The sequence below is a fragment of the Octopus sinensis genome, unplaced genomic scaffold (assembly GCF_006345805.1).
Source record: "Octopus sinensis unplaced genomic scaffold, ASM634580v1 Contig12553, whole genome shotgun sequence".
In the NCBI taxonomy this organism is placed as follows: Eukaryota; Metazoa; Mollusca; class Cephalopoda; order Octopoda; family Octopodidae; genus Octopus; species Octopus sinensis.
The window spans coordinates 16,952-39,974 of NW_021832609.1; the positions used below are offsets into that span (position 1 = coordinate 16,952).

The 23,023-nt window shown below is 36.5% G+C and overlaps 1 protein-coding gene across 3 annotated transcripts in view; it reads left to right on the forward strand.

The window, feature by feature from the left end:
* LOC115229375 overlaps positions 1-23,023 on the forward strand; it is a 69,940-nt gene that overhangs the window by 7,739 nt on the left and 39,178 nt on the right. For 2 of the 3 annotated variants that reach the window (XM_036499187.1, XM_036499186.1), the window contains exon 3: positions 8,285-8,326. In XM_036499187.1, coding sequence (XP_036355080.1) covers positions 8,285-8,326 — 42 coding nt within the window. Of the gene's footprint in view, positions 1-8,284; positions 8,327-13,149; positions 13,192-23,023 lie in introns of all 3 variants that reach the window. The other variant, XM_036499185.1, reaches the window with a different exon arrangement.

Sequence of the window (23,023 nt, forward strand, 5' to 3'; positions counted from 1 at the left end):
AGAAACACTGCCAGATCTGACTGGACTGGTGCAGCTTTCGGGCTCCCCAGACCCCAGTTGAACCGTCCACCCATGCTAGCATGGAAAGCGGACGTTAAATGATGATGATGATGATGATGATTAAAGAATAATCCAAAAACTAAATGTATGTGTGGATACTGTTTTCTGTTTTTGGTTGGGGTTGTAGCATTGATAGGTGCATGGCAGTAGTGATCATTCATGTCTATGATGATGTGTTTGATTGACAGTATTCAAAGAGGAATCAGATAAAAAATTTAAAGAAAACAAAAAATGATTGTATGAAAATCATATATTCTATTGGTTAAAATAATTACAGTAATTTAGTGTTACGGACATGCTCTTCTTGTAACTCTAATCTGTTACCATGACCATTTCTGCAACCGAAACCACCACCATTACTACTACCACTGCTACTCCTCTTCTTACTACTACTACTACTACCAGTACCTCCACTACCTCTATTACTACTACTACTACTACTACTACTACTACTACTACTACTACTACTACTACTACTACTACTACTACTACTAGGCCAGCATTTTTAAGGGGAGGAGAAAAAGTAAATTACATTCACCCCTATAATTGGTACTTAATCAAACTTAAAGCAATGAAAATCAAAGTTGATTCAGGCAAGATTTGAACTCAGAACATAAAGTATGAACAGAAGTATCACTGATCGATCATTTTTTCCATGTTCTTATAATCCTGCTCTTAATGATAATAGTTTCAACTTTTAGTACTTTTAGTGGGCAGGGCAAGTTGATTACATTATCCCACTACTAAATTAGTATTTTATATTATTGACCCCAAAAAGATGAAAGGCAAAGCTGAGTTCAGTGGTATTTGAATTCAGAATGTAGAGCCAGAAGAAATACCACAAAGCTTCTTGTCCAACACAGCAATGATCCTGACAGCTCATGCCCTTATAATAATAAGGTTAAATGTCTCAAATTTAAACATAAGGCCAGCAAAATTTAGTGGGGAGGATAAATCAATTATATCGACCCCAGTGTTCAACTAATACTTATTTTATCAAGCCTTCTCCCCTCCCTCTAAGGATCAAAGGCAGTCAATCTTCACAGAATTTTAAAAGAACATAAAGACGAACAAAATGCTGCGAAGCATTTTGTCTAGCATACTAATGAGTTTTGTCACCTCACTACCTTAATAATAATTATAATTATTATTATTATTGTTGTTGTTATAATGTCTATCAAATTTTGCACAAGGGCAACAATTTTTGGATTGAGGGGATGAGTCAAGTTGACTTCAGTGGGATTAGAACTCAGAATATAAAGAATTGGAAGCAATACCAAAAAGAATTTAGTTGTATAGTTTCTTTTTTGTTTATGAAACATGTGTAAGCTGGTACGAATTAAATAGTTTATACACAAACTTTCTTGTTTTGTCATGTGTATATATTCTGTGACATACCCAACTGTGGATTCCTAACAATGCATGGTTAATAATGTAACTTCTTGTGGTCTCCCATTAGATACACACATGGCACAAAACTACCTCCCTCAATACTACTCCCTCCTCTGTTGGGGGCTTTTGTCTTGTAAATTACTTTGTGATCTCACCAGTGCTGCTGTCACATAAAAGGCACCTAGTACAGTGTGTAAAGTGGTGAGCATTAAGAAAAGCATCCAGCTGTAGAAGCCATGCCAAAACAGACAGTTGAACTTGGCACAGTCTTCTAACTTACCAGCTTCTAACAAAGCATGTAACCATTGAAAACAGACTTTAAATGATGAAGTGATGACATAACTATATATATATGCATACATACATATATATCTATATATTTAGCGAAAGAGACAGAGAGAGAGAGAGGGAGTTGAGTGAAGGAGAAAAGGAGTAGATCCAACTTACGGAGTGCAAATGACAGAGAAAATTAAAGGGGAGGATATAAGTCTAACAGCTGTTTCTGGGAGAATGTTGCTAGATGTATTCATCACAGTACGTAGGCCATAATGGAAGGCAATCAGAATTGGATAAATTGAGCTGCCATCAAGTTCAAAGGTGGACAGATTAAATGTGGAGAGCAAGCACTATTAGAGGAAGGAGGTAGGAAGGAGTTATGGCGAGTGTTAAGACAGAATGGTGAGAGGAAATAAATAAACTAGTTCAGAAAGAGAGTGAGGGGGGGCGCCTTAAGAATGGGAGTATTAAGGAAGTGGTAGTCGATGTGGAGTGTTTAGAGATGAGTGGGAGGGATGCAATGGGTAGTAATTGAAGGGTAGTCAATTATTGGGTTTGTGTATAGTGTTGAGATAGTGAGAAAAGGGATGACAATTATTTGAGGGAGGGAAAGACTCTAATTAGGCAGTAGAGGGAGATTACTAAAGTATGAACAGAGATATGAGATAAGATAAATGGAGGTGCATAGAGTGGGGAGTTAGTCGGTGATCAGAGTAGCTGTGGTTAGTACTATAATGAAGGTGGATTGGTGGTGGAGGGGGAGTACTGAGGTTTGAAAAGGTGTATGAAATTGGGTAGAGGGGTGGATGTTGATTGTTTAGTAGCTAATTGATTGTGGTAGTTGCAAGTGCTCTTGGTTGAAGATGAGAAATGAGATAATGGGGAAAGAATACAATTTGTGAGGGAGGTGGTATGTTGTGGGTAAGAAGAATTTTCAAAGGTAATCATGAGAAGGATGGTATTACTGGAGAAGATGCGTTGCTTCGCTAACCTTGTTGCACCCCAAGGTTAATTATAATTAATGATAATCATTGTTATGAGATTACATAGATTTAATAAAATGAGTAAATGATGAGTAGAACCTGTGTTTACAAGAGAGTATTACATCTGAGAATCTATTAAGTAATCAGGGATTATGCTTGCAAAGGATGATTAGTGATCCCTTACAAATACCAAGGTTTGAGTTGAACGAGGGAGCCTCCTTATGATGGATCGGGATAGAGTAGTTTGGGGATTTGAGTTTGTGTATGTAAGTTGCTAAGGTGGTAGAATATTTAGAATTTGGATTGGAGAAAGAGTCCATTTGTCCTCAGTAGCAGTGCTTGAAATTGACATGCTGTCGTTATAGACCCTTACTTGGTGGGAGCATAGTATTATTACTCTGCACTTGTAGAATATATTTTTGCATAGACAGAAACCTCCAAGAGGGCTAAATTGAAACACCTAATAATTGCAAGTTTTCCTACCTGCTCTGTGGTTTTCCTACCTACTCTGTGGTCTTCCTACCTGCTCTAGGAAAGAAGTGTGCAATTTTTGCCTTAAGTTTAGTGTTGGAGATATAAGAGTTCTTTTTACAGAAACCACTTATCTGCTGAGCTTGGTTATAGTGTGGGGCATGATTATTAAAAATATCTTTGTTAGTAGATAAGCTGGAGATTCTGATAAAAATGTCTGTGACTATTCTATTAGGAGTAAGTTTAGGGTAATTTGATAGGATGTAGATATATTGTAATGATTGATAGGGTTTCTAGAAAGGGTGATATAGATTTAAGATGTTTCCAGTGTGTGTCATTTTCGAATGAGATACCTAGGTTATGATTTTTTTAAATCCTGTAGAATTGATTCCCTGTAAAGATATCAGAGTCTAGGTTTGGATCATTTGAGCACTACTAAGCGTCTTCTACACTGAAAATCTCTGGACCTCATCTTCTGGCTATATAACATATATATATATATATATTGTGTAAACATACAGGGGTTGAACAAAATAATGGAAACACCTTAAAATTTCAAACAAATTTATTTTAATATGGGGTAGGACTGCCTGTAGCAGTAATTACAGCTTGAATTCTACAAGGTATGAACTTGTACAAAGTTTGAATTGTTTCCAAAAGAATTTTTGTCCATTATTCAGCTAAAAAAGTCTCCAGTTCTTGCAGTGATGATGGTGGAGGATATTGACTCCTTTTCCTGTTTTCCTAAAATGCACCACAAATGTTCAATAATATTGAGATCTGGTGGCTGTGGTGGCAAGATAAGATGTTCAACTTCTCTAGAATGTTTCTCATGCCATTCAGTAACAACTTTAGCTGTTCTATGAATTGGTGCATTATCATCCTGAAAGATTGCATTTCCCTTCAGAAACAGTTCTGCAATCATAGGATGAATTTGATCAGATAAAATGCTTAAATAGTCTGCCATGAAGGGAAATCATTGGGCTGGCAGATTTCCAAGATATAGCCCCCTCCTCTCAGATCATCATAGATCCTCCTCCATGTTTAACAGTTGGAAGAAGGTAGTCTGGGTCAAAGGCTTGTTTTGGATGTCTCCACATGTATACTCGGCCAGTGGTCAGAAATATGGTAAAAGATGACTTGTCCAAGAAAATGACATTCTTCCACTGCTCTGGGGATCAGTTTTGTAGGTTTTTACCCCACTCTAAACGCTTTGCAAAGTTGGTTTTTGAAAGTAGTGGTTTTCTGATTGCAGCCCTCCCATGAAATCCAGCTTTGTGAAACTCCCAGCAATCAGTTTTGTGGAAACTGGGTTCTTGAGATGGTTATTAAGCTCTACAGTTACTTTGGGAGCTGTACTTTTGTGATCCTTTCTAACAATTTGCGTAAGAGTCCAACAGTCCTTATCTGAAGGTTTTGGTTTTCTTCCAGAGTTTTGTTTTGACTAGAAGGTTTTTCCCACTTCCTCAAAGGCTGTCATTACTTTTGAGACAGGACTTCATGATACACCAAACATTTTGGCTGTTTTCATTACGCTAGCGCCTGCTATACGCATACCACAATTTGACCTCTTTGAAAGTCCAATAGATCTGTTATTTTAATGAATTTCAATTAACTTTTTCTGTTGATATCTGAAAAGAAACAGCAATTTTAGCAAAACATATTAAGCAATACTAATAATAAATCAAATAACATAAATATAAACAAGCTTTTGATGGTTTTATAGATATTTCAAAATTATGATGCTACATGTTTCCATTATTTTGTCCAACCCCTCTAGATCTTCACATAGCTGTTCCTGAACAATGGGTGCCCAGAAAAAGAACTAGTATATAAGACCAAAATCATGGGTTTGAACAGTAACAAATACATATATTGGAATGATAGGGAACACCTTCAAATAAAGATATACATTGCACCTGGCTTTGTTCAGAGCCAAAAACAAAAAAACACACAATAATCCTAGCCAATATAGTATAGAGACTGAAAAAGAGAGGTGTGAGCAACATCCAGATGACCTGGAGTATTATTGCTAAGGCCAACAAGTACAGAGGACAGGGCAGGAAATGCATGCTTTACATCACTGAAAAATTATACATTATCACACCAAAAGTGAATATTTTAAATATTAGGGATGAAACCTTCTTCCCTTGCATGCATAAGCAGCATTTCACACTCTGAAATTTCCAGCAAATATCCCCACCTACTCTGCCTCCTGTGCAACCTGGATAAATTTTCATTCCAAACATCAGTTATATGCATTATATGAACTTCATGCATAAAAAAACACATGACCTCATAAACTTATGCTGAGCTCCCCTCACAGAAATATATGGGTCTCACACATATCCATGACATTACAAGTTATATACAAACTTATGAACCCATAACACCATAAGTATCACATGAATTATGTGAAAGATATGTGAAACCTCACAATTATGAGTACACACCCAAACAGACATAATACAGATCCAGAGTTCGCACTCGCTGACGGCTGCAGTGAAATTCATTTTTGGACTTTCTTCTATCGAAGGCATTCTAACAAAAATGCTTCCGTATAAATGGTGAAAATATTGTCAGTTTTTGTTTCACTTTTAACACGTAATACTGAAATAGTGGAGAAGATATGATATTGCTATGGGCTCGCCTTAGACAAGAAGTCGAACGTTTTTTTGATCATGAAAGTACATGGACCCTAAGTAAGGCATGTGTGAAATTTGAATGAAATTGGTTGTGTAGTTCTCAAGTTTTAGGGAAACACACAGACAGACTGACAGACACATTCTCAGTTTTATATATATATAGAAATTTATATATATATATATATACATATATATATACGAAAGAAGGTTTGAAAATGCAATTTAAAAGATGTTTATTTACTTAACCGGTTTCACTCTTTGGAAAAAGTTTGTCAAAAGTAACATAGAATAGTATGAATTCAAAAAAATTTACATAATTGCCATTAATATAAGACTTCTATCCTCAAGGTATTCCACCTCTAATTATAATGCCCCTAGATGTAACTGCAGAATTAAATCAAAATGCCCGGCCCCTGATTTATGCGGGTTAATTAACATAACCTATAAGTGATCCGTAACCACAGATAATAATAAGTTCTCTTATGTTGGATGCACTGTAAATTTTAAACAGAGATTGAATAACCATCTCTCATCTTTTAAATTACGTCATAAGGCTGATAGCACTTCTCTTTCTAGTAAAATTTGGGAACTAAAAAACAATAATATCAAATATAACCTTATTTGGGAATTAGTCAGAAGAGCAAAACCCTATAAAAATAGCAGAGTAGGCTGCCAACTTTGCTCCATGGAAGCATTTGAAATACTAATGTATAAAAATAATGGAGAAATTCAATTAAACAGCAGAATTGAACTTGGAAATTCTTGTATACATGCTCGGTTTAAGACTCTTAAATATTTTAAATGATATTTTAAATCATATCTCAATTGATAACTGTATACTGGAATCATTTTACATAAAATTCATTTTGACTTACATATCACTCCTACATAGTATATTATATATTTAACTGGAAAGATAAGTTCTAACTAGCTATGATTATAATTTTTTCTCTCTCTGATGGTACTATTTAATACTTATTGACTTAAATTATTTGATTTATTTCTATTGGACCATATTATTAATAAATTAAATTTTGCTCTATTTTTATCTCCATTTCTTAGTCTATTTTTTATCCCATTATTAATATTAGTTAGTTAATTCTCTTAATTTCTTTTAAACTTTTAAAAATTAATTCTGCTAATACCAGACCTATCGTAGTGTATTGTGATGTGATATAATATATCTAAATAATATAATATAATATAGTGTAGTGTATTATAGTTTAGTATAATAATAATATAATTGTTTAATTTCATTTAAAAACATTATGTATGTATTATAGTTTAGTATAATAATAATATAATAGTTTAATTTCATTTAAAAACAACCCCATTTTTCTTTCCTTTCTAATGACCTCTTTGTAACCTGACAATCTATTAATAGTAACATTTATAAATAAAGAAATAAATTGTTGACCTCAGTTCGAATTTGTTCCAAACAAACTTAGACTTTTTGTTAGTATCAAATTGTGCCCATCCCCTTAGCTTCCCCTTTCTCTTTGACAGCTTAAATAGCAGTAACTGATTAAATTCCTACCCCCTTCCTCCTCTTTCTGTGATTCTTGAAAATTTCATTAACAACCTGAACCACTACAATATAAGACTGTCATTTTTGCTTCTCATTCGGACTCCCTGATATTTTCGCATGATTGTACCCTAAATCTCTCCACAAAACTGGATTACGAACTATAAGGACATACACAAATTTTGTAAGTTCAAGACTTTTTCATCGGATCTCCAAAAAATCGAACCTATCTGCGATTCTTGTAAATTTCAATAACAATCTGTTCCTCCACACGATATGACAGTCACTATGTTTTTACTCAGACTTTCCTCTACATGATGTGGCAGTCACTTTGCCTCTTAATTGGATTTTCAGAAATTTTGCATGACTGTATCCGAAAATTTCTTTATACAACTTGATCAAATATTCAATATGAGCTATATGTAGACATGCATAAATTCTATATGTTTAAAACCTTTCATCGGATCTCCATGAATCGAACTTTCTTCAATGCAGTTAATCTTACAACCTCTTTTGGATCTACCCCTTTTGATGTTTGGGAATTCTCTGATATTTTTTCGGCTGACGAGTACGAGCCATCTGTATTCACTGCATTTTTTGTAGCTTATTAAAGATGTCCTCGTACGAAACGATCGTACCGAGATTTTAATCCATTCTTGTTGCTTTTTTCCTATTTATAATCACCCCACTTGTCGTATGGTTAAACCATATAGATATCCGGTGCATCCTAGTTAAGGACCATATTCATGTGAATTCTTTAGAATTCACTAGAATCTCAATTACTTAACTGAATATATATATATATATATATATATATATTATATATATATATATATATATATATATATATATGTATATATACAGTTAATTTTAGTATGATGCACTACACACTGAAATAATAAGTTTTGCATTTTCCATTTCTTTTCTTAAAGGTACTGAAGATAATTATGCGACTATTTCAGATGAAGCTCTCAGTAAGTATAATTAACACCAAATAACAAATAATTTTGTATTGGTTTCAATGTTTGGCACAAGGCCAGCAATTTTTTGGGAGGGAGAAATCAATTTCATCAACCCCATTGCTCAATCTGTACTTACTTTATGTGTGTGTGCGTGTATATATATATGTATATATATATATATATATATATATATATATATATATATATATATATATATATATATATATATATATCATCATCATCGTTTAGCGTCCGGTTTCCATGGTGGCATGGGTTGGATGGTGCAACTGTGGTCTGGGAAGCCAGAAGGCTGCACCAGGCCCAGTCTAATCTGGCAATGTTTCTAAAGCTGGATGCCCTTCCTAACGCCTACCACTCCATGAGTGTAGTGGGTGATTTTTACGTGCCACCAGCACAGGTGCCAGACAAGGCTGGCAAACGGCCACGAGCGGATGGTGCTTTTTACGTGCCACCAGCATGGAAGCCAGTCGGGGCGGCACTGGGAACGGCCACGTTCGGATGGTTCTCTTATGTGCCACCGGCACTGGTATCACAGCTACAATTTCCATTGATGTTGATCGATTTTGATTTTTGATTTTTGATTTTTGATTTTCACTTGCCTCAACAGGTCTTCACAACTAGAGTTTTGTGTCCCAAGAAGGAAAGGTATGCATAAGTGGACTGAGGCCATGGGTTATGGTCTCACTTGTCCTGCCGGGTCTTCTCATGCACCGCATACTTCCAGAGGTCTCGGTCTCTAGCCATTTCCTCAGTGAGACCTAAAGTTCGAAGGTCGTGCTTCACCACCTCATCCCAGGTTTTCCTGGGTCTACCTCTTCCACAGGTTCCCTCAACAGCTAGGGTGTGGCACTTTTTCACACAACTATCTTCATCCATTCTCGCCACATGACCATACCAGCGCAAACGTCTCTCCTGCACACCACAACTGATGCTTCTTAGGTCCAACTTTTCTCTCAAGGTACTTACACTCTGTCGAGTATGAACACTGACATTACACATCTATCGGAGCATACTGGCTTCATTTCTTGTGAGCTTATGCATATCCTCAGCAGTCACGGCCCATGTTTCACTGCCATGTAGCATGGCTGTTCGTACACATGCATCATACAATATATATATATATATATATATATCATCATCATCATCATCATCGTTTAGCGTTCGCTTTCCATGCTAGCATGGGTTGGACGGTTCAACTGGGGTCTGGGAAGCCAGAAGGCTGCACCAGGCCCAGTTTGATCTGGCAATATTTCTACGGCTGGATGCCCTTCCTAACGCCAACCACTCATGAGAAGAAATAATCTCTTATACTCTTATAATAATAATCCTTTCAACTATAGGCATAAGGCCTGAAATCTGAGGGGAGTGGAGAGGAAGTGGGGCTAATTGATTACATCGACCCAGTGTTCAACTGGTATATATATTACTGACCCTGAAATGATGACAAGCAAAGTTGCCTTGGCAGAATTTGAACTCAATGTAAAGGCAGGAAAAATACTGCTAAGAATTCTGACAGCTTGCTGCCTTAATAATAATAATAATAATAATAATCCATTCTAGTATAGGCACAAGGCCTGAAATTTTGGGGGAAGGGATATGTTGAGTACATCGACCCCCAGTACTCAAGTGGGGCTTATTTTATTGATCTCGGCAGCATCTGAACTCAGAGTGTGAAGACAGACAAAATGTCATTATGGTGGTAGTACTCTGTCAGTTACAACAACGAGGATTCCAGCTGATTTCATCAATGGAACAGCTGGCTCATGAAATTAACATGCAAGAGGCTGCTGAGCACTCCACAGACATGTGTACCCGTAACATAGTTCACTTTTTCATTTAATCAATTTGTTAATCCTGCCAAAGCTGCTTTTGAGATTTGTCCTGTGTATTGAGAAGGAGCAATTTCTCAAACTACTACCCGCCATTGGTTTTTGAGCTTCAAAAATGGGAATTTCGACCTCAAGGATGAATTACACCGCAGTCAACCAATTCAGTTCAATGAAGAGTGATTGAATCATCTTCTTCACAAAAATTCACATAAAATGACCAGAGAATTGGCAGAGCAGAAGGATTGTAATAAAAAAAGCTGTGGTGAAACAACTTCACCCAATGGGCAAGGTTCATCAAACTCAATTGGTTGACCAGTGTGTGATAATATATATATATATATATATATATATATTATATATATATATATATATATATATATATATATATCATCATCATCGTTTAGCGTCCGGTTTCCATGGTGGCATGGGTTGGATGGTGCAACTGTGGTCTGGGAAGCCAGAAGGCTGCACCAGGCCCAGTCTAATCTGGCAATGTTTCTAAAGCTGGATGCCCTTCCTAACGCCTACCACTCCATGAGTGTAGTGGGTGATTTTTACGTGCCACCAGCACAGGTGCCAGACAAGGCTGGCAAACGGCCACGAGCGGATGGTGCTTTTTACGTGCCACCAGCATGGAAGCCAGTCGGGGCGGCACTGGGAACGGCCACGTTCGGATGGTTCTCTTATGTGCCACCGGCACTGGTATCACAGCTACAATTTCCATTGATGTTGATCGATTTTGATTTTTGATTTTTGATTTTTGATTTTCACTTGCCTCAACAGGTCTTCACAACTAGAGTTTTGTGTCCCAAGAAGGAAAGGTATGCATAAGTGGACTGAGGCCATGGGTTATGGTCTCACTTGTCCTGCCGGGTCTTCTCATGCACCGCATACTTCCAGAGGTCTCGGTCTCTAGCCATTTCCTCAGTGAGACCTAAAGTTCGAAGGTCGTGCTTCACCACCTCATCCCAGGTTTTCCTGGGTCTACCTCTTCCACAGGTTCCCTCAACAGCTAGGGTGTGGCACTTTTTCACACAACTATCTTCATCCATTCTCGCCACATGACCATACCAGCGCAAACGTCTCTCCTGCACACCACAACTGATGCTTCTTAGGTCCAACTTTTCTCTCAAGGTACTTACACTCTGTCGAGTATGAACACTGACATTACACATCTATCGGAGCATACTGGCTTCATTTCTTGCGAGCTTATGCATATCCTCAGCAGTCACGGCCCATGTTTCACTGCCATGTAGCATGGCTGTTCGTACACATGCATCATACAATATATATATATATATATATATATCATCATCATCATCATCATCGTTTAGCGTTCGCTTTCCATGCTAGCATGGGTTGGACGGTTCAACTGGGGTCTGGGAAGCCAGAAGGCTGCACCAGGCCCAGTTTGATCTGGCAATATTTCTACGGCTGGATGCCCTTCCTAACGCCAACCACTCCATGAGAAGAAATAATCTCTTATACTCTTATAATAATAATCCTTTCAACTATAGGCATAAGGCCTGAAATCTGAGGGGAGTGGAGAGGAAGTGGGGCTAATTGATTACATCGACCCAGTGTTCAACTGGTATATATATTACTGACCCTGAAATGATGACAAGCAAAGTTGCCTTGGCAGAATTTGAACTCAATGTAAAGGCAGGAAAAATACTGCTAAGAATTCTGACAGCTTGCTGCCTTAATAATAATAATAATAATAATCCATTCTAGTATAGGCACAAGGCCTGAAATTTTGGGGGAAGGGATATGTTGAGTACATCGACCCCCAGTACTCAAGTGGGGCTTATTTTATTGATCTCGGCAGCATCTGAACTCAGAGTGTGAAGACAGACAAAATGTCATTATGGTGGTAGTACTCTGTCAGTTACAACAACGAGGATTCCAGCTGATTTCATCAATGGAACAGCTGGCTCATGAAATTAACATGCAAGAGGCTGCTGAGCACTCCACAGACATGTGTACCCGTAACATAGTTCACTTTTTCATTTAATCAATTTGTTAATCCTGCCAAAGCTGCTTTTGAGATTTGTCCTGTGTATTGAGAAGGAGCAATTTCTCAAACTACTACCCGCCATTGGTTTTTGAGCTTCAAAAATGGGAATTTCGACCTCAAGGATGAATTACACCGCAGTCAACCAATTCAGTTCAATGAAGAGTGATTGAATCATCTTCTTCACAAAACTTCACATAAAATGACCAGAGAATTGGCAGAGCAGAAGGATTGTAATAAAAAAAGCTGTGGTGAAACAACTTCACCCAATGGGCAAGGTTCATCAAACTCAATTGGTTGACCAGTGTGTGATAATATATATATATATATATATATATATATATATATATATATATAGTGGAGGTGCAATAGCCCAGTGGTTAGGGCAGCATACTTGCAGTCATGGGATTGCAGTTTCAATTCCCAGATCGGGCTTTATGAATGTTTATTGAATGAAAACACCTAAAGCTCCATTAGGCTCCAGCAGGGGTGGGGGCAACCCTGCTATACTCTTTCACCACAACTTTCTCTCACTCTTACTTCCTGTTTCTGTCACACTGAATCTCCCCGAGAACTATGTTACGGGTACACATGTCTGTGGAGTGCTCAGCAGCCTCTTGCATGTTAATTTCATGAGCCAGCTGTTCCATTGATCAGATCAGCTGGAATCCTCGTTGTTGTAACTGACAGAGTACCACCATCATATATATATACATATATATATATAATATATATACGCACACAATTTGACCAAAAGTCACCCAACAGTAAATCAAATTTCCATAAATACTATCTGTAATTCTGTATTGGCTAATGGAAAAATGTGTCTCTCAAGAAGGACTTCATGTGTGTGTGTGCATGTATATGTGTATGTATATATATATATATATATATACTTACATTTAATTTTAGATACCATGCACTACACACTGAAATAATAAGTTTTGCATTTTCCATTTCTTTTCTTCAAGGTGCTGAAAATAATTATGCAACTATTCCAGATGAAGCTCTCAGTAAGTATAATTAACACCAAATGACAAATAATTTTGCATTGGTTTCAATGTTTGGCACAAGGCCAGCAATTTTTTAGGAGGGAGAAATCAATTTCATCAACCCCATTGCTCAATCTGTACTTACTTTATGTATATGTGTGTATATATGTATGTATATATATATATATATATATATATATAGATAGATAGATAGATAGATAGATAGATAGATAGTGGAGGCACAATAGCCCAGTTGTTAGGGCAGCATACTTGCAGTCACGTCTGTGGAGTGCTCAGCCACTTGCACGTTAATTTCATGAGCCAGCGGTTCCATTAATCAGATCAAATGGAACCCTCGTTGTCGTAACTGACAGAGTACTACCAGCATATATATATACAGTTTGATGAAAAGTTACCCAACAGCAAATCAAATTTCCATAAATACTATCTGTAATTCTGTATTGACTCAAATGGAAAAATGTGTTACTCAAGAAGGACTTCAGTTGGAACAATTTTCATGATGTTTTACATTTAGTTGCTTTTATTAAACCCATTCAGTTGTTAAACATAAATAAATCTTGGAATTAAGTGGTTTTGATTTGCTGTCCGGTGACTTTTGGCCAGCTCTTAACGCATTGGGCTGAGGAATAATTCATAGGCCTTTTCTTCACATTTAACAATGTGCACGGAAATAAAATACATTGGCAAAACGTTTTATGTTATTTGAGAGAAGTTTCTGCTCAACAAGATAATGTATTTTGATTTTTTTAATTTTATTGATTTTTGTGCATTTTCAGATCATTAAAATGCACTTTCAAGAGGACAAAACTTAGCATTTTCGACACCATTCACTTTTTCATTTAATCAATTTGTTAATCCTGCCAAAGCTGCTTTTGAGATTTGTCCTGTGTATTGAGAAGGAGCAATTTCTCAAACTACTACCCGCCATTGGTTTTTGAGCTTCAAAAATGGGAATTTCGACCTCAAGGATGAATTACACAGCAGTCAACCAATTCAGTTCAATGAAGAGTGATTGAATCATCTTCACAAAACTTCACATAAAATGACCAGAGAATTGGCAGAGCAGAAGGATTGTAATAAAAAAAGCTGTGGTGAAACAACTTCACCCAATGGGCAAGGTTCATCAAACTCAATTGGTTAACCAGTGTGTGATCTGTCCTTAAAGTCAAAATGCCCATTTTTGAAGCACGTAAACCAATGGCAAACAGTACTTTGAGAAAGTGCTGCTTCTCCATACACATCACAAATCTCACGAGCAGCTTTAGTATTAACACCTCAATTAAATGCAAAGAACAAATGGTGTTAAAAATGTTCATTTTGTCCACTTGACATTCCCTTTTAATGATCTGACAATACACAAAAATCAATAAAATTTAAAAAATCAAAACACTGTTTTGTAGAGCCTTGGCTGCCAAACTGGGGTTTGTGGACTTCCGAGGTCTGCAAAGCAAAATTAGGGGGTCTTGGTTCGACAATTTTCAGATATTTAATATTCAAAAATCTAGGTTTTCCAGTTTTAGCTAAAACTAAAATCATTGAACATACACGCACTACACAGAACCCCTAATTTACGATTAAGCAAAAACCTTACAGATAGAATGCATTTGAGTTAATGCACACACATACACATACTTAAATGTAAGTGTCTCTCTGTGGCTTAATCAATCAGTGCCAGAGTATGGGTGCAACAAGTCTAAACATTGTCTGAAAATTGGCAGTGTAAGAGCCCAGAATATACTCCTGCCCAGACTGTACTTGGGGCTAGTCTGGGCTAGCCCTGACTATACCCCATCCAAACAACCTGGCCAGAATATACCCCTGTCAGGACTATACCCCAGGCTTGCACATAAATAATACAGATGTACCTCACTTATAAAAGTTACTTCAGAACACATGTAAAATTTGATATCACTGGATGAAGAATTAAAAGTTACATATAAATTTTGATTTAAACAGCAATTTAGAATTATCAAATGCAAAATACTTTTAAAATGTACCAATGTAAACCCAGCATGAATGGCCACATTTGTGCGAGTCTATGCTATGACTCATAGTATCAGCATGCTGCAAAGCATGCATGAGTCATCAGCTTTTCCAGTCTACCTATACATTGGGTTTATATTGGTACATGGAATATTTGCATTTGATAATTTTAAATTCCTATGTTTAAATCAAAATCCTTCATCGATTGTCATCAAATTTTATATATGTTCTGAGACAACTTTTATAAGTGAGGTATATCTGTGTCATTTGTCTACAAGCATGGGGTATAGTCTGAACAGGGTTATATCCAAGGCTGGCTGTCTGGAGGGGGCCACAGGTATAGTCTGGGCAGGGGTATATTCTGGGCTGTTACAGTGGCCGTAACACTAGCACATTCATGACATGGTCTGCAAGAGTGGTTTATGAAGAGATTGCAATTTGTTTTCACCATCATACATTTACGAACGCCTATATTTTCAACATATTTATCATCATAAGTTCATTCTTAATTTTACTTATGTTTTTTATTAAGCGTCAATAATTATGGACCTAATAGGCCAATAAAAAGATAAGCTACTAGTGCTGTCAGAATTAAGACATTCATTCCACATAAAGTATTTAGTGACTTTTAGCTGAACTTTTTTCAAGTAGCTACAAAACATTACAATGGTAAGAAACTTGACCTAAGTCAAACTGAATGACTAAAATGAGGATATTGAAGTAAAACAAAATTAACCAATTTCAAAGTAACTTCTGCATGAATAAGAACTTACTGTGCTTTGAAACACATCTTATATATATATATATGTGTGTGTGTGTGTGTGTCTGTGTGCGCGCGCACGCACACACACACACACACACACATTAATAGTTATCGCCAAGCTAACATGGCAGTCCAGAAAAATAGGATGAATGCTGCCGTTGATTAGCTCCAAGAGGCCATCGCCTCTAGCAAGCTATGTGCCACACGAACCTGTGTCCATTATAACCTTCGAAAAGGGAAGGTCAGCCACTTCCCCTTGCTGGTCTGGCATCTATAGACTAGTTTCATCCCATACAATACTTTATTTTCCATTAAAATTTTTTATTTACTTTCTTCCCATCTTATTAAGTAATATAATTAACGTTACGAAGTTATTTTCATTGTTTACTATCTTCTGCACTTAAGTATTTCTGTATACATATACAACCATGCCTAGAAGGAAGGTATCAAATTTGTCGCACAACTACAGATTTCTGCACCCCACCCACCAATTTTGATGATCATAACATTCAGAAAAATCTATATATTTTATCAAACTTTTCTATGAATATGTGTTATATCATGTAGATTCCGAATATGCAAAATTTTGTAGGGTAATTGTTTTAGGAGGGGTGGGGTGGGGAATTTTGGAAAATTCACTGGTGTCCACTTCAGTTCATCTTAACTTTCAAGAAAATGGATATTTTTTAATGAAATTCTCTACATATATACCTTTGACTATGTAGATTCCGAGGACATAGGAATTTGGCAAGGAAAACAATTGGGGGTTATTTTTGAGAACTGTTTTCCCCTCAGAGATATTTCAGAGCAAGTCATCCATATTTGTTTCACTTTCTCCGTTTGTGCATCCGTAGATTTCTACCGAAGCACCAAACAGGCAATTAAGACAAATGAAGCTCTCATCAGAAAACTCGTTATGCTAAAAATAACATCTGAAGGTTTGGTACACAGAAACAGTTTACTAAAACGACTTATCTGTTGCATACGATTTTTTTCTCATTTTAAGTAAATTCCCAGGTAAACATTCCTAATTGAAAGGCGGAAGACACCAGAAGCAAAAATAAGGAATATACATGTGCAGTTAAATATAGAAGTGTAAAGTATAATTTTTACATAATCTCTATAATAAACATGGTATTGAATGGAATAAGTTTCCATTTGAACTTTTTTAATTATGTGTGTGTGTGTGGTATATATCTATGGATGCACAAATGCACAAAATGGAGAAAATGAAACAAATATGGATGAATTTTTTCGAAACACCTCCGAGTGAGGAGCAGTTCTCAAAAGTAACCCCCAGTTGTTTTTCCCCCAAATTCCTTTGTCCTCAGAATCTTCATAGTAGGATGTATATTTGTAGAGAATTTCATTAAAAAATATTCATTTTCTTGAAAGTTAAAATGAATTGAAGTGGACTCTGGTGAATTTTCTGAAATTCCCCACCCCACATTCTCCTAAAACACTTCCCCCAAAGTTTTTGTGTATTCAGAATCTATATCATATAACATATATTTGTAGAAAATTTCAATAAAAATATCCATTTTTCAGAAAGTTACAATCATCGAAAGTTGTGTGGTTGGGGTGCAGAAATCTGTAGTTATGCCAATTTGTCTACAAAGTCATGGGTGGCAGGGTGCAGAAATCCCTAGTTATGCCAATTTTGGTCAGCCAAAATAATGTCTCTATCCAGGGAAGGTGAGACAGCTGCAGAAATGGAAGCATGCCAAGAAATGAACAGACTGCACTACAAAATACAGAGCATCTCAAATGATGAGCTGAGGTATGCACAACTGACAAGGTATAGGATCTCCACTGCAGAACGAAGAGTAGTTGCAATAGCTCAGAGAAGCAACTTCTATGAAGTAGCTTTCAATTATGATCCAGCAGTTCATTATGCAGATGACACTAGAGTTTCCATTCATGCAATGACAACTGGGTGCATACGTTGTAAAGCAAAGAAGCAGTCTGGAGATATGCCTGCACTGTGAAGAAACTGCTGTCATCAACTCACTAAGATTCCAAGCACTTCCAAATCAAAATTAGACAATACAATGCTGCACTCGAAGACATCATTTGGAGCCACTAGAGATATAACTGAGCCAGGATTCATGCAAACTTTCAAGATCCAATGTCAGATTTATCATCAGATTGGCTCTCAACTACCTCTATCAAATGAATCACCAAAATTCCTTCAAATATTTTTAATGGATGATTCTCAACAAGAAGGGCAAGAGAGGTGCAAGAACATTTCCAGCATCACAATGAACATTGTAGTATCTCTGCAAAAGATGCTGCATAACAACAACAGCAACCTGATCAAAAGCTTCAAGACTGCACTTGAAACAATTCCACTTGACTCCATGAATTACAAGATAGTTATCAGATCAAACAAGAAACCATCTTGTCAACATGTAGGGAGGTTTAATGCGCCAACAGCAAATGAAATAGCTGTACTTCTGGTTGGGCAAGAATATGACAAGCGTGACATTGTTCTCCATCTCAGAGACAGCACACAGACAGACACAGTCCAACTACAAATGGAAGCTCTCCAAAATACCATACTCACAGCAGTCTTCAAGCTCTGTCAAGAGGAGGAAATTGCTACAAGACTGCTATACAATGAAGTCCACAATTCTATACCTGGTACCAAAACAAATGGAAAAGACATGCACTTGGAGTACCCACACATCCAGGAATCAAGAAATCAGAGTCTATGTTGTCCATCCCAACTACTTAGAGTGCTACTATCTAAAGCTTCTATTACACCATGTCAAGAGACCCACATCATATACAGCCTTACGTACGGTTGATAACATAGTATATCAAACATATTGCCAGGCTTGTTTCAACTTATATGTATTTTTTCTGATACACATAATAACAATTCCCTTATATATAAAGTCACTTCAGGGTCATGGTTTAGAAATAGACGAAATTCTGTGTGAAAGGATAGTTGGATTGTAAAAATTTGAATTAATGGACATTGGAATTAATTTTTACAATCCAGCCATCTTTTCACACAGAATTTCGTCTATTTCTAAATCATGACCCTGAAATGACTTTATATATAAGGGAACTGTTATTATGTATATAAGAAAAATTATATACAAGTCGAAACAATTTGTTGGCCTTTTATGGTTTTAGTAATTGTTTATGTTATATAATATTATGTTACGTTATATATTATATTCATAATGTTTAATGTAATGTTGTTATATAAATAAATTATAGGATTGTCAAGAGCATATCTCTGTATTTAATTTATCTTTATAATTGAATTATACCAATATTTATATAGTATCCTACTGATGTACGAGTGAATTTGATGTTTAACACAATCCTTTGAAGGATTTCTTTTCCTCGGTTTGATACTTTATATACATACATACATGCATACATATATATATATATATATATATATATATATATAATATATATATATATATATATATATATATATATATATATAGATAGATAGATATATCTATAGATATATATATGTATATATATATATGTGTATATATATATGTGTATATATATATGTGTATATATATATGTGTATATATATATGTATATATATATATAGATGTACATGTAATATGTACACATATATATATACACATATATACATGCATATATATATGCATGTATATATACATACATATAAATGTGTATATGTACGTATATACCTATGCATCTACACATATGCATGTATACATCTCTTATGATAAAAGGCAGATTTTCTCTGCCTCCCAAACGGTTCGTTTTTTATACAATTCTGCAATATAGAATTTCTTCAATTGGAATTTACCTATCATTTTTACAAGTAGATTCCATCGGGTTGTGGCATGTAAAGTTTTTTCAATTTCACCCCCAATTAAGCAAAAATTCGAGAAATGTAAATATTTTACAATTTCCCTCTTTCATTTCAAGTGCTTCACTCCTACCATTACTACTACACTTTCTCCTCCTTTCTCTTTGCAAGTGTGCAACAATTAAAGTGAAAGTATTTATATAAAAGGGATGAGCAATTAATACTGGTCATCCTTTTTGCTAGAAGAAGATCCGCTGTGGTCTTATATGCTACACCACTGGTTTTCAATTCATATTAATCAAATTAATATTCAATTTTTCACCCTTATTATGTGTGTGTGTATTAGCAATTCGTATAAAATTGCATCAATGACTTGAACTTGAATAAGTGGTTTCACATAAATGGGGATACATTAAAAAGGTTTGTTGTTATTATTATTACTGTTTGACTATTGTAATCATGTTTGTTGGTTCCTCGTCAGGGAAACGTTGTTGTGTTGCATTTGTTAAATAATTGTAAATCGTAACCCCCCCCCTTTCGGAGAAGGGGCTTTGGTTATTGTTTTAAAATTGAATTGCGTCCCTGTTTGGGGAATTTGACAATATTTTCACCGTCTTTACGGAAGCATTTTTGTTAAAATGCCTTCGATAGAAGAAAGTCCAAAAATGAATTTCGCTGCAGCCGTACACTTCTATACAAGAGGGAGGACAAGATCCAATTGATCGAAATTGCAAGAGACGGGCCTACAATTCCAGTCTGTTATATATTTTGAGTATTGTTATCACTAGCGATATCAAGATATAACTTTCTATTTTGTATTTTATGTGTAGATGTATATATATATATAGATGTACATGTAATATGTACACATATATATATACACATATATACATGCATAATATATCTACCCATACGCACACACACACACACACACACACACATACATAGGGGCAGATGTGGCTGTGTGGTAACAAACTACGTTCGAAGATACTGTACTTGATATGGGCAGTAGTGCCTTGCCGGTCTATGGCCTACCTTCAACAAACCGGGAAGGCACAAACACTCTGTCTTCCCATTTGCTGCGTGAGACATGTTTTAATGTTGACGAGCTTGCCGAGTACATAGCCGACAATGAGCCAAAGCTCCTTCCAGAACAGAAGTTCGCTTACAACTCCGTTGTTAATTCAGTCCGGGCCAAAGCTGCGGGGATATTTTTCCTGGGGGCACTGGGAAAACTTTTCTCAACAAATTAATATTGGCTGAGATTAGGCGAACACAAGGCATTGCCCTAGCTGTGGCATCACCTGGAATTGCGGCTACTTTGTTGCCAGGCGGCAGGACAGCTCACTCCACTTTCAAGCTTCCGCTTGACTTAGCGAAGACTGAGACACCAACTTGCAACATCAGTAACAGCTCCGATCAGGCAGAAGTCTTCAGACGATGCAAGCTTATCGTTTGGGATGAATGCACGATGGCCCACAGAGGTGCTCTTGAGGCACTAGATAGATCTCTCAGAGACATCAAACATTCTTCAGCTCCCATGGGAGGCATAACACTTCTTCTTTCAGGGGACTTTCGACAAACACTTCCCGTTTTTCCCAAAGGGACTACAACTGATGCAGTATGTGCGTGTCTTAAGTCATCCACATTGTGGCCACTGGTGAAGACTCTCAAACTTCACACCAATATGCGTGCTCATATGCGACGTAATATCACATCAGCAGCATTTTCTCACACCCTCCTTGCACTTGGCGAAGGCAAAATACCAGGGGATGAAAATGGTAATATTGCCATCGATTCCATTTGTACCATTGTTAAAACGCCTTCTGATCTCAGAGATGCAGTGTTCCCAGATCTACAAGCTAATTATCAGAATATGGATTGGATTGGCCAAAGGGCTATTCTGGGCCCGAGGAATAAAACTGTTCACCATATTAATGATGAAATGCTAAAACTCATTCCTGGGGATGTCTATGTATATAAGTCTATCGATACAACTCCTGACCAAGAGGACGTCATCAACTATCCAACAGAGGTACTCAATTCTTTTGAGCCCCCCGAACTAACACCACACATTCTCAAACTTAAAGTTGGTGCCCCTATAATGCTCATTAGAAATTTGGTTCCCCAAAACAATGCAATGGCACACGTTCGATCGTTAAGTCCTTATCTCCCACCGTAAACTTATATCAATATTTGCCTGAATAATCATCATAATTCAGTGCAATCATTAACAGTACTTTCAAGCAATTCAGCCCCGAGCATCGCTGGGCAATTCTGCTAGTATATATATATATATAATATATATATATATATATATACATGCATACATATGAATGTACAAATGTATATATACATGCATATATATATATATATATAATATATATATATATATGTATATATGCATGTATGTAAGTGAGATAATAGTTTCAGTATTAATAATGAAACTATTAAACCTGAAAGTATTATCTCACATTACAATAATGGAGATGTTATTGTTTCACTTTTGACACATGATACTGAAATAGCGTACAAGATAAGAGATTGCTCCAGGCTTGCATTAGGCAAGAAGTTGAAAACTTTTTGGGCCTATGACACAGCATGGACCCAAAGTAATGCATGTGTAAAATTTGAATGAAATCAGTTGGGTGCTTCTCAAATTTTAGTGATCCACACCTACAGACACGTAGACAGACAGACAGACATGCATTCTCCGTTTTATATATATAGACAAGGTCTTTTTCTTTTGTTCATCTACCCTAGTTTTCTCATTTTGTAGCAGAGGTGTGGCTCTGCAAAGCCTCGAAAAAATGCAGGGTGGTCCATAGGACGAAAATTTTGAAAGAGTTTGGGAACCAAGGTTGTAGAGCAAAATGTTCTCTTTCAAATAACATAAAACATTTTGCCTATGTGTTTTATTTCTGCTTGTATTTTAAGTTTGGGAAAAATTCTCAGGAATTATTCCTCCACTCAATATATATATCATCATCATCATCATTTAACGTGCATTTTCCATGCATGCACAGGTTCGACTGTTTGACTGAGGTCTGGAGAGCCAGCAGCTGCACCAGGCTCCAATCTGATCTGGCGATGTTTCTGCAACTGGAAGCCCTTTCTAAAGCCAACAACTCCGAGAGTGCAGTGGGTGCTTTTTACATGCCACCGGCAGGGGGGCCAGTCAGCGGGTATTGGCATTAGCCATGTTTAGTTGGTGCCTTTTACATGCCACCAGCATGGGAGCCAGTCAGGCAGATTTGGCTTCAACTGCATTG